This window comes from Austrofundulus limnaeus, unplaced genomic scaffold, assembly GCF_001266775.1.
Source record: "Austrofundulus limnaeus strain Quisiro unplaced genomic scaffold, Austrofundulus_limnaeus-1.0 Scaffold68, whole genome shotgun sequence".
Taxonomy (NCBI): Eukaryota; Metazoa; Chordata; class Actinopteri; order Cyprinodontiformes; family Rivulidae; genus Austrofundulus; species Austrofundulus limnaeus.
The window spans coordinates 808429-821964 of NW_013952470.1; the positions used below are offsets into that span (position 1 = coordinate 808429).

A 13536-nucleotide genomic window follows, 5' to 3' on the forward strand; every position below is an offset into this window, starting at 1 on the left:
TGCTACTTTTTTGCTCCTTTTAGCCATCAATCTGCTACTTTTTTGCTCCTTTTAGCCATCAATCTGCTACTTTTTGCTACTTTTAGCTATCTTTCTGCTACTTTTTGCTACTTTTAGCTATCTATCTGCTACTTTTTGCTACTTTTAGCTATCTATCTTCAACTTTAAGTTATCAGCTACTTTTTTGCTACTTTTAGCTATCTTTCTGCTACTTTTTTGCTACTTTTAGCTATCCACCGGCTACCTTTTGCTAATTTTAGCTATTCATCTTCTACTTTAAGCTATCAGCTACTTTTTTGCTACTTTTAGCTATCTTTCTGCTACTTTTTTGCTACTTTTAGCTATCCATCTTCTACTTTAAATTATCAGCTACTTTTTTGCTACTTTTAGCTATCTTTCTGCTACTTTTTTGCTACTTTTAGCTATCCATCTTCTACTTTAAATTATCAGCTACTTTTTTGCTACTTTTAGCTATCAATCTGCTACTTTTTTGCTACTTTTAGCTATCCATCTTCTACTTTAAATTATCAGCTACTTTTTTGCTACTTTTAGCTATCCATCGACTACCTTTTGCTAATTTTAGCTATCCATTGGCTACTTTTTGCTAATTGTAGCTATTCATTGGCTACTTTTTGCTCATTTTAGCTATCCATCGGCTACTTTTTGCTAATTTCAGCTATCCATCGGCTACTTTTTGCTACTTTTAGCTATTCATCTGCTACTTTTAGCAATCAATTTGCTGCTTTTAGCTAATGTTTTGCTACTTTAGGCTTTTAGCTAATGTTTTGCTTATTTTAGCAGCCTTTGAAGCAAATTTCAGAAAAAGTAATCCAGTGTTCATTTTTCTCCTGGCTGTTGAACAGATTTGAAACAAATCATTAGAAATAATTCAAACACGGAGGAGCTGGTGCGACCTGAGCAGAGCAGAGCTGTGGCGGTGAGCAGGGCGTATTCTGCCTCRGTCACACGCAGCACCACCATGCTGTGGAGGAAGTTGAGCACTGAGCCGAGGAGATCGTCACCGCCCCCTGTTCACATCAATAAACAGGAAATGACTCAATCAGTGATTTGAATTGGTTTTATTAATGTTATTATGTATGAATAATCTCACCTGAGCTGCTCCTGCTCTGCATGTTTTCCTTGGTTTCTGCATCTCTGAGCCAGCTGTGTGTGGACACGTTAAAAAGCTGCAGGACTGATAATGGGGATTGTATGAGTCATTTCCATGTGTTGAAATGTGCTTTTGTTCCTCGGTCACGCTCTGGTTTATTCACCTGGACTGGGGCTCGCCGGGTTGTGGGAGAACTGCTGTGCTGAGAGCAGGAACATGACCTCCAGCGAGGAGACGGACAAGAGAGCAAACTGGTCTGAGATGTCCAGGAGGTCGAAGCCTGTGTGGAGAGGACATGGATTAGTTTTGTTTTGCTTCAGGGTAAGATAAAAAAAAAGGTCCAGGTGTTCTGTTCTGTGTATTTAATTACATTTAGATCAGCAAATGTGTAATGTTTTAAACAGTTTACTTAAAAAGGCAGATTTAAAGTCTGAATTTGGCATTTGGTGAGGACAAACTTGTAACCAACATGTTTCATGTCCGCAAATGACAGCTTTTATTTTTTTCTGTGAAAATATCAAAATCAATTTTTCACATTTTTCACAATCATAACAGGTCAGAAGGTTCTGAGACCTGAGGCCTGCCTTCTCACGTTAAAAGCYGTTCAAACTAGAGAAACAAAATAAAAAATAAATAAATAAAGGCATTGCAAATAGAGCTAAGTAGCTCTTCCAAGAAGCTGAAACTAAGTTGTGCTGCTAAAAGAAACAGAACATTAGCGAAAAGCAAAAAATAGACAAAATGGCTAAAAGCTATATGTAGCTAAATGTAAAATAAACTGCTAAAAGAACAGCTGAATCAAAACAACTAAAAACACTATCTTCTTTATAATAAACAATAGTTATGAAGTTTAAACACCATGAGACCGCAGMGCTGCACAGGATGAAGGAAGAAGCCACTTCTCTAAAAATGGCTGCAGAACAACCAGTTTGACTTACAGCTGCTTGTGGGAGTAAATATCTTGACTTGTGGTCTGACTGAACCAAAATAAACACAGTATTTTAGCAGGGAGGGCAGCGAGTTTGATTTTCATCAGTAAAGCACGGCGGTGGTAGTTCAGTGGTATGGGGTTTTATCTGTTCCAGGGAAGTGAAATCGTCCCCAAAGAATTTAAAATTCTTCCCTTCTGTTCATTTCTTGAGTGCATTTAAAAACATTTTGTTCAACTTATTACTGTCAAAACAATGTAGAGGACGACACCTGCCCCCGTTAAGTAATTTAAATATGTTTAAAAAAATACAAAGTCTGTGACCTTTTCTGTTATAAAYACTCAAATGAATGTACTTTGGAGCTCAATGAACTTCTACTTCTGGTTTTAAAGAAATCCARGTGATTTCACAACTCAGAGACGTTATAATACCCTCTGTTTGGTAGTTTAATACTRTAAAATGACTGATGATATATGTTGAAGATGACAGATCACTCCTACCAGGCACTGTTCTGGCAAACTGCAGCAGCCTCTGTTGGTGGGGGGGTACAACCTCAGACAGACCCTCCCCGTCTTGTGCACACTGCCAGTCAGACACCTGCCCCGCATGTAAACAAGAGACGACATGAGCACAACAGAAACGTATGAAAGTCTGTTTTATACACAGTGACCGACCATGAAACTGCTGCTGTCGTGATCTCTGAACTGCCGGTGAGCCTCCACCATCTTGTCCACGGTATATTTCTGCTCCCGGGTCCAACTGACAGACAGAACCTGGAGCGGATGGAAGTTAACGCGATGGAGGATTAAACAAGTGCATTGACATTAACGCAGCACTGTAATCCCATTTCATGGCACTGCCACCGCCATGCTTTACTGATGGAACTGTGCTAAACTATTTAAAATCCAATCATTAGCTGAACAGGGAGCAGGGGTACCTGTCCAAGAACCCTGCTGGTAGAGCTGACCCTCCTACTGTCTGTGTTCTCCTCTTCCTCCTGCCCTCGGCTTTTACCTCCTTTTCTGAGTCGTTTGGATTGACACTGTACTTCTGTGAGAAGGCCTGCGATTAAAAAAAACCAAACACATTCAAAAAAACATTAAATAAACTACTTTAATGAAACATAAATATTTCATTCACTATCACCAGTAACCATTTCTCTGGTTATATAAAGTTAGATCTTCAGGTTTTTTTTTTTTTTCAGATTTTCTCACATTCAGCCAGCATTCCTACGGCCCGACACTTCCTCAGCCGGCAGTCCTGGCACTTCCTCCTCATGTACATGTCCATCTCACAGCCGCCGCCGCTCTTACAGTGGTACACAGCCTTTTTGGTCACGCTGCGCCGGAAGAAACCTGCAGGTAAAATAAAAAAACCCAGGAAGACCTTTAAACTGGAAAACTATCAAAGCCCAGTCAGAACGCTGAGGCCTGAATGAAGCTGAAACCATCATTTTAAATTTAAAACCACCAGAACAGAAACAAAATTTATCACAAAACATAAGCTAAAATAAGAAAAGAAGATAAAATGAGCAAAACAGTAAAACAAAGTCAAAATCTAAAACTGACAAAACAATTGCTAAAGTTAGCAAAACTTTTAGCTAAAAGCTGAAATCAACAGAACAGTAACTTAAAGCTAAAACATTCTCGTTGTAGCTAAAAACTAAAATTAGCAAAACAGTAAACCAAAGCCAAAACCTAAAATTGACAAAAGAGTTGCTAAAGTTAGCAAAACTTTTAGCTAAAAGCTAAAATTAGCAGMACAGTAGTTCGATATGTAAATAAACAAAATGGTAGCTAAAAGCTGAAATCAACAGAACAGTAACTTAAAGCTAAAACCATCCGCACTGTAGCAAAAACCTAAAATTAGCAAATCAGTACCTAAAAGTTAAAATTACATAAACAAAAGCTAAAGGCTAAAATTAACAACAAAGTAAATTTTTTTAACAAAAACAACCTTTGCTAAAGATAGCAAAACAGTAGTATAAAAACTGAAACCAACAGAAGAATATGTAAACACTAAAAATAGCCACACTGAAACTAGAAGCTAAAATTAGCAAAACAGTGGGCAAAAGCTAAAAATAAAGTAAGTATACTGAAATATATTTTACAGCCTTAATGTTTCTGAAGACTTTCCCAGTAATTTTAAAGACAATAAATTAAAAAAAGATAATTTTCTTTAAAAGTACAGTAGTTACAAAAACCTAAATTCCTAGCTGTGACGTCCTGAATGAGCTGAACATTTTGATGCCTTCGTGACTGAAACAGCTGAACGTTCGCTGAAGCAGTTTGAGTCCATAAATATACATGTATGTTTATATGTATATACATATATGAATTATGTTTTGTATAGTGGTATTAATTTATATTTTCAGATCTTCCAAGGTGCCAATTATGGAACTCTCTGTGCATTGCTGCCCAAATCAAATTCTGGAAGTGGTCATTCAACTAGATCTGTTACAAAAGGACAAMTGATATTACCAACTTTTAAAAACTGTTACGGCCAGAGGTCTTTCTTCTATGTTTATACTAAAGCATGGAAYGACATTCCTCAAAACATAAAGTCCATTTCAAAACTACAGCCCTTTAAGAAGAATCTTGTCTGCCATCTGCTGGACACTTTTTGTTGTGCTCATATTTAGACGTCTTATTTTGCAAATGCTGCCTTTTTGAAATTTGTTATGCTTGTTTGCCTTTGTGTCTATGGTGTATAATGATGTGATTGTGATGCTGTAATTCTGAGTGTTTTATGTGCTGCAGAACAGGAACCTGCTGTAAAACAGCAATTACGCTGAGTCAGGCTTGATTTTTAATAATCTTTTCCTGTTAAATAAATAAATCAAATCAAATCATATCAATACCTTTACATCCTTCACAGGTRAGAGCGTTGTAGTGATACCCCGACGCTTTGTCGCCACACACCACACACAGCTCGTCCTGACCTCTGTTCCTCCCTGCCGGTCCCACCCGGGACCTCCGGCCGAGAGGCACCACCCCAAACCCGTGAGCCAGAGCCCCGGAGAGCGGGTCCGGTCCGGGGTCACAGGGGGGCTCCAGGCAGTGAGGGTTGTACTGGTACGGAGCGTGGCAGAGCTGAGAGGACGAGGCGGAGGAGGACGGTGAGGGGGTGGAGGAAGACGGGGAGCTGTAAAGGGAGAAGGGCAGGTTGGCAGGGAGGTACTGCTGTTGGCTGTAAGGGAGCAGCTGGAGGTCGGGGTCCTGGAGGGGATAACCAAGAGGTTCCGCCAGCATGTCTGAAAGAGAAATCACGAGACACAATAATTCTGATGGATGGTTTGTTTTTCTAGTTTATGTATATTATTTTGACAAAACTGCATTTCAAAACCAAAGATAACTTTCATCTTCCACCTGACATTTAAATATATAGAAAATAAAAGCTAAAAATACATAAAATCACAACAAGAGGTGAGAACATTCGAATGCTTGGCTCCCCTTAATAATAGAGTAGAATAGAGTAGAATAGAATAGAATAGAATAGAATAGAATAGAATAGAATAGAATAGAATAGAAAAAACTTTAATGTCCACCGCATTGGGAATTTGTCTTTGGCTCATTAGACATGTAATATACAAAACAACACATCAAGCACAACTCTTAAAAACCCATAAAAATTCATAAAACAAGTTCATAAGAACATTATAAATAATAAATAATGAAATAAATAATGAAATAACAAATAATCAAATAATTTCCTTGTCATATTTAGACTAATGCACAGAAGAAAGACTGTCTGAATGTTTCAGGACACTCGATGACGCCGGTTCAAGTCGAAGAGGATCAGGATTTTACGTAACTCAATGAATTCACCATTTCTATGATGTTGAAGCAAGAAAAMAAAACTGATGAATGAAACTTGGTGAACTTGTTCAGACTGCAGGAACAGGATGCAGCTGAGAACTCCGAGTGCCATTTAGAGCTTTTTGATCCCCCTTTTTTTTGTTGTTGTTGTTTTATTTTTTCCGTCTCATTAGTTTAGTCTCTGATGGACAGTTGTTGAGTCGTCTCCACTGAGAAAACACGTGTGGTCGCTGGCAGCTTATGAAAGTCCAGCTGGACTGGGTCAAACAAAAACTGCTCTGTGGCCTGTTAGACACCGATTAAATGGACCCTAGAACCAGACTCTGAGGACTCTCTCCTAAAAACAGAACATTTATCCTCATCATTTATCTATGGCTGAAGAAGACTGGAACAGAAGGAGGATTCAGCACAGTCTGCTGGCTTCTTTAGATAAATTTTACAAACTGGCAGGTCCGGCCTGCGGCGTGGGCAGTATAGGTAAATGCTAAGGACTCCATCCATCTAGGGGGGCGCCGCTAATGGAGGACAAAAAAAAATTTAGATACCTTTTTTAGTGTATAGTTGATTTATTCTGTAGAATAATCACTGGTTACTCATGTTTATGTGGGTTAAATAAGCTTTCCAGGAGAGTGTACCCCTGGACCCACCCTAGAACTGCTTCACTCCACAGCTAATTGTTAACATGAACAGGTGTGCCTCACTGCTGTCAGCAGACGGCTTGTCGGCCGCGGAGATGACAGCGTCTGAAGCAAAGCAGCAGGAAATGAGGAGGGGAGAACTTATTTATAGCGGCAGAGCAGGTTGGAAGATGGTTATTTGAGGTTATTTATTGGTTTTGTTAAACATCCCAGAGGTTCGGAGACATAAAATAAATTTGTAACTTTATTTTTGAAAAAAATCTGTGAAATTAGACGTCCGTATACCTGCTACATGTGTGAAAAAATCGGTATAAATTACAGATAATCCGCATAACTTGACATGTATGCCGATTTAAAAATTTACAATGTTATATGTGTATCCAGATGCATACAGTATATGTTTATGTTGAAAATAACATGCTGGGTTTTAGAGCATAACTCCACCCAACAGGTAGACCTAAAGCTAGCCCTCAGCACATGTTCTCTGTTCTCATCAAGCCACTTGTTTCCAATTTCCTCCTCAGCTTCAGTCCAATCAGTCTCCGTCTTCACTTCTCTGCAGTCGACCATCGAGCTTTACTGCCTCGTCTGGTTTTCACGCAGTAGATGTTTTGGTCAAAAAAAAAAAAGTTTTGTTGACTTTAAAAGTACTGATCATCCTTGCTTTGTCCTGTCTCATGTATGAAACAAAATACGTCAAAAAAATAAAAGCTTGTAGCTCAGATGTTAGCACTCGTGCAACACAATTTGGTCCTAAAACTCAGTTACTCCGTCTGAATGCATACAAAAAACTTCATATTTAACTCGTCTCTTCCACTTATCCAGATGTTTTCCRTCTTAACCAGATGATGCTTGCAGTGGGGTTAGATGGGAAGGGAGGATGGGGGGGCTCTTATTTTTTTGGCGTGTGACAGAGCTGCGATTCGTACTGTTTGTAAACCATTTGTGCGCTGTCTAAACACTCCTACGCCTCCCTTGCATCCCACGCACGCCAGGGAGCTAAATGACACCAGTAAACGACCCCCCGTGGCTCCCCCCCCTCCAATACAGGGAGAATATGTCCATGATACATTTCAGTATAAATAGATCCTCTGATGCAAACTCAGACAGATGAACTTCCTGATTCATTGATCCGCTGTCGGGGGGGTCCGGAACGATCCAATGATGCATTTTTCAAAYGGTTATTCAAATGATATAAACGTAAACCTTTCGTCTGTAAAAGGGAAGGCGGAAACAGCTGTTTTTTCTTYATTTAAAATGTCAGGATTGAACTAAAATGAGCTGACAAAATATATTTCACACGAGATCAGGTGTCACCTTTCAGGTCCGAAGGTGAGCGGTAGTTGTTGTAATCAAATGTTAAAAAAAAAAAGAACAATCTCATAAAATATTGTGAAATGTCGCGCTCGGAGTACGTGTTGCAACTCTCGGCTGTTTCCACGACTGATTTTACCTCTATCTGCAAATGTGACCAAGTTAAAAACTTTTTGTGATGTCTAAAGTCGATTAGCTGCATCAGTTACACATCCGATTACTTACTGAAGAGATATTTTGCTAACAGAGTGGACTCTGATAGTCGCGTTTTAAACAAAGATCTTGTACAACGTTCACGCTCAGATTACGTGTTAYGGTGAGATTATTGAACAGAAATCAATCGTAATATTTACACCACGTTTAACACTGTATTTCCAGGATAATCTGCAGAAACGCAGACACTGAAAAAACTTCCTAATGGACTTTAGAAAGCTGAATTTTAGCTCCATTATGACAGTAAATCAAATTGCAATCACTAAATAGAAACGATGACCGATTAAAACAGATCAAACATTCAAATCTTTAGGATCTCAAAAGCACAAAACAGAGGGGGGAAGAAAAAGTGAAATCATCACGAAGGAGCCGGACGGTGAAGGTGGACTCACCGTAGTACTGGAGCTGCTCTGTGGAGCAGTAACCCTCCGAGGGGGACAGAAACCCCCCTGCAGAAAAGCTCATCTCAGGCTCCGTCCACTCTCTCATCTGGACAGAAAATCTTCTCTCCGGCTAATAATACAGGATCTATCTTCTCACACACACACACACACACACACAAAGACATAAACACCCAGTTACTCAGAGGAGTCACACAGATTATGAAGGCTTTGGGAAGTGAGGAGACATTCCTCAATCCCCAGGATGGGTTCAGGTCTCTTAGCTGTCCCAGCTGATATTCCAGCCTATTAAAAAAAAAAAAAAAACCACGTCAGAGAGGAAGAGTGCAGCTGAGGCTCTTCGTCAGAGGCTGATGAAGTGCTGGAGGAGGGTTTAAGAGTCCCTGAGGGGGTAGACAAAAGGGAAAGTAGGGACACCCAGGAAGGACGGGGTTGGAGCCGGGGTCCAAACAGCTGGACTGCACGGACCGGAGAGGAAAGACGGTGACCTTMTCCCACATGAGCAGAGGGAGAGACGTTCTGTGCTTCTTGTGTTGGAGGCGGAATAAAAAGTTGGTTTAAACACTAAACTATGAAAACGAGGTTTATCTGTAACTATTTAACATACCTGCTGCCCGTGTTTGTCCTCCAGACTCAGGAGTGTGTTGACTCTGCCCTTTTGTTTACCGCCGTTCTGTTTGTGCTGCAGTTAATATTAGACAGCAGTGAGATTTAAAGGGTCTCAGGGACCTCTGCCTCCCCCGCAGACGGTTAGCTGCAGTGAAAGGGTCCGAGGCCCGAGCACGGGCCTGAGAAGCTCCGAGGAGGGCCGTCTGACACGCAGCTCGCTCACTGAGGATAAATGGCGTCCTCCTGTCCTCCCCTCCACCCTGCTCCCTGACTCAGCTGGGACTGACTGGTGCATGGCAGAGGGTTAGAGGGAGAGCTCATTACTCTGAGGGCCTTTATGGTACCATCACAATCAATCTCACTGAGGAATGAAGCAGGAATGTGGCTGCATGTATCGCTAACAGAACACAAGCATTGAACGCTTAATAATGAAAGAGTTTTGCAGGAAAGAAAAATCTGATTTGTTGTAAAACAGCCATAAAAGATGAAATTAACAAAAGTAGCTGAAAATGCTGAAGTTTCTAAYGAAAGAAGCAGCAGAAAGAGCAGAAGTTTGCTGAATTAAGCAGTAAGAATCTAACATTTCCACAAAATGATCAGTTTATCTGAAAAGGTTAAAAAGTAGCTAAAATTGCAAAAAAACTGCTGAAATTAGCAGAAAAGTAGCTCAAATGCAGAAAAAAAGAAAGAAGTAAGAATCATAAAGGGCAAAGGTTTGCTGTAAGAAGCTGACAATTTCACAAAAAGATGAATTCAGCTGAAAAAAGCTTAAAAAGTAGCTAAAACAACTGAAATTAGCAGAAAGTAGCTGAACAAAGCATCAAAAGTTTAAATAAGTAGAAAGATGATAGAAGTATAAACTGTTTAAATTAGAATATCTAAAAGGGAAGGGAGAAACTAAAATTAGCAGAAAAGTAGCTAAAATGCTGATACAAAGTTTGCCGCATTAAGCAGTAGCTGACATTTCCACAAAAATATGAATTTAGCTGAAAAAACTAAAAAGTAGCTAAAATGGCAACAAAAAACAGCTGAAATTAGCAAAAAAGCAGCTGAAAATAGCTGAAAGAAAGAGGAGAGCAGTGCAAACGTTTTAAATTAGCAGAATAGCTGAAAAGGGGGAAAAAAACCCGAAAATTAACAAAATAATAATGATAATAAGCAGAAGGAAGCTGAAATTAGCACAAAGAAGCTAAAAAGGAAGATCCAGAACAAAATGTGAAAAGTGCAGAAAAGATTTTATCCTATTTTGAAGGATTTCAAGCAGGCTGAATAAAGCTCCGTTCATTCTTAAACAGAAAAAAAAAAAACTGACAGAAAAAGTATCTAAAAGTATCTAAAATATCAAAAGTCCTAACTCGAGTGCTCTGAAGGAGCTGAACCTTTAGATGTGTAAATTGTTGAAATACACAAGGAGGAGACACATCCTGGAAAACATATGGAAGACAAACGGATCATCTTGTGTGAATGCTTGATAAACCTTCACACAAATAAACTTAGCACAAAAAGTAATTAATTATGTGTTTGGTAGATTATTTCTTTGTTGTWACAATGCTTCTTGGCGATAAATCTTGCACATTTGAAAAAATTCCCTTTTAAACGGTGCCACATTTGTAAGGATCATGCATTCGTGGGATGAGCAGTGGAGCTGAGGATGTGAGTTTTGCACATGAAAAATCAGCTTATTTTGCTGTTGCTATCGACTCGTTTTGAGCTTCTGGTCCCCCCAGGTCTTGGAATCAGCTGCCCGTTATAATATATTATCAATGTTCAGAACTTTGATGCAACTTTTATAACGTGCAGCTTTTATTTTGTAACAAGTTTCATAAATMAATTTGAAAAATGACATCATCCTGTTTTTAATGTCTTGGTGACAGAGTTCATCAGAACTACGCGTGTTCACTTAGCAGGCCTGTTGAACGACACGATGTCTCAATGAGGTTATCTGAAAGGATTTAAATAAAATAGTTATTTCTCTGTTTTATTCCATCATCTGCTGCAAAACAAATCTCACCAATGATAAACCGTCATCTAAGAATGGCTGACCTCTGATGGGTGGAATGAGAACAGCTCTAAATGATGGGGGACAAGATCTGAGGGTCCAAATGTCCCCATGGATCTTCTGGAGGTGTCACACTGTGGACACATGGAGCACAGGCCTAACTGTGAGGTCTTGCCTCGTGGGAGAAGAGTGTCAGAAAGAGGGAGAGGAAAATGAGGGGGGGGGGGTGACTTTTAGGGGACGCACACATTAACAGTAATTAGGAAAACTGGCCTCTGAGATTTAACTGGATCAAGATCCCGAAAAACAAACATCCACACGAGAAAACGCACAAGCTGGACCTCTGAAATCTTTAGCTTGGCAGCCAAAAATACACAAACTTGGGCTTTTTCTAAACACTCTTTCTAAATTGGTGGTACGTTCAAACCCTTCAGCTCGTTAGTCCCAAATCACTCACAAGACAAACTCAGAGATAAATTCAGCACTTCATAAATCCCACTCTGGACTCGGTCAGCTCCTGTCCTTATCGGGCAGCTCCTGGCTGGAAGCTGCAGCTCGATAACATGTTCTGTTTACTGACGCTCTGCTCGCAGCGCTCACATTAAAGTGGCCCCTGGATTTACTGAGTAAAGTCCAGAACTTCTGTCTGGATTGGGGGGGGGGGGGGGTGGCTCACTCGCATGGGGAGGAATGTAAATTGTCAAAGGCTTACTTAAAGCATTTGTTTGAAACCATTTCCTCTGTTCTGCCGAGACTTTTTATTGTTTTATTGATTGCTCCTTCTCTTCTCCTTCCTAAAAACATTGTGCAGACACTTGACTTGATAAATGCTCTTCAGTTCTGGACAAAAGCAGAACCAGAACAAACGTTTCAGTTTCTGAGACACAAAATAAGAAAAGGCATAAAACTTTAAGCCCAACTGTTTTAGGTTAACGCAAGCCTATTAAATAAGGACAATAATGAYCAAAGTAAAATGTACTTATGTACTTCTCACAACACGTTTTTATCTTAAATTGCAGCAAAATTTGAGCAAATTATATTTTTCTGGAAGTCCTCTCAAGAACTCAAACCTGAGAACCACTGCTATTGAAAATCAAAAGATTTGGTGATTGTAGTGTNAAAAAAAAACAATTAAATGTAATTATTCTCACATAACTAATATAGAACAAAGCAATAAGAACTCCATAAAAAAACAATTTCTCATTCAGTATATTAATTTCACTTCAATAACTCACCTGTGATTAGTTTTCCCGCTGCGCACTGATCTTCAACGTCCAGCTTTTCCTCTTTTTTTTTTTTTTGGTATTGTGGCGAGCGAGCAGGACTGCCTCTGTTCTTTTTCTCTCTCTGACACACAAAGTAAACACAACCTTTCAAAGACACATAAGCAGGAGTTTGTCCTGGAAATCTGAGGGGAGGAAATAAAAAAAAAGAATAAATAAACAAAACAGTTATTGAGGGAAATAAAATGTGAAGTTTTGCCACGTGTGATCGTTTATTTGTGTTGAACTGACAACCGTGAGTCAAAAAWGTCCCCGTCTTCCCCCGCCTGTAAGAACCGGAGTCGTCTCATTAAGAAATTCCCGACAGTGAGTGTTTATAAACAAGCTCTTGGTCGTGTCTGGTGATGGATGGATGCGGCCTATCGCTGGCTCTTCCTGCTGACTCCTCAACCCGTTTAACAATCTTTCTGCCACTGTTTCCCAAACACACACACRCRCACACACACACACGTTCAGCTCCTGACATGTTCTGTTTTGAGTTGACCTCCTCAGTGGGTGGGCCCCCGCTGTCGTTCGAGGGGGGTGATGTGCGCTACGAGGGCGACGGGTGATCTTCTGCTAATGAAGAGAAACCGCACGGCTGTCRAGGCCTCCCGGGAGCGGGTCAACGGCAGCCTCGGCCCGCTGAAGTCGGTTTGGGCCAGGGGTCAGAGGTCAACACGAAGTCCAAGATCAGCCCTTGACTGATAGAAGACAGAGGTCAGAGAGAGAGATGAGTCAAAGTAACAAGAAAAAACTAACAGGAAGAAAAAATGTGGAATAATTGGCACTTAAATCTTTTTTTTATTATTATTTCTTCATTGTTGCAGTACACGGAAAACATTTCTTCACATATAAAATCAATTTTTCCATGAAATGTGCAAATATGACAAAGATTATAAAAAAAAAACTAAATGAACTGAAATAAAAAGATTTATCTTCATTAAAACTGACCATGCATACATATAAAAACTATTTAACTACAAATAAAAACAAAGGCTAATTTTTTTTTTTTTGGTGGAAATGATAAAGTGATTAAATACAAACACATCTCGACACAATTCTAGTTCCTGGAGGCATTTTAAAACATAGTGGATGAGAGCAGACTGGGTTTACTTAACCAACAACATGAGTTTGAAAACCTAAAAGCACCGTTTTAATTGAAGAAAACCCTCTTTGAGGTACGTCAAGACCAGAGGTTGTGCTAGACTTTTTTTGCAGTCCGTCATTTTGACTGACGGT

General features: G+C 39.7%; 1 protein-coding gene across 3 annotated transcripts in view; it reads right to left on the minus strand.

Moving 5' to 3' along the window:
• The window catches only part of nr1h5 (nuclear receptor subfamily 1, group H, member 5), a gene marked incomplete at its 5' end in the record, with an annotated part of 14105 nt that extends 569 nt beyond the window's left edge, over nt 1–13536 (minus strand). The window contains 11 exon segments of one of the 3 annotated variants that reach the window (XM_014010347.1): nt 915–1028; nt 1112–1195; nt 1275–1391; nt 2541–2637; nt 2715–2813; nt 2978–3102; nt 3255–3395; nt 4901–5293; nt 8416–8555; nt 12268–12440; nt 12800–13536. In XM_014010347.1, coding sequence (XP_013865801.1) covers nt 915–1028; nt 1112–1195; nt 1275–1391; nt 2541–2637; nt 2715–2813; nt 2978–3102; nt 3255–3395; nt 4901–5293; nt 8416–8512 — 1267 coding nt within the window. 3 annotated transcript variants of the gene reach the window in all.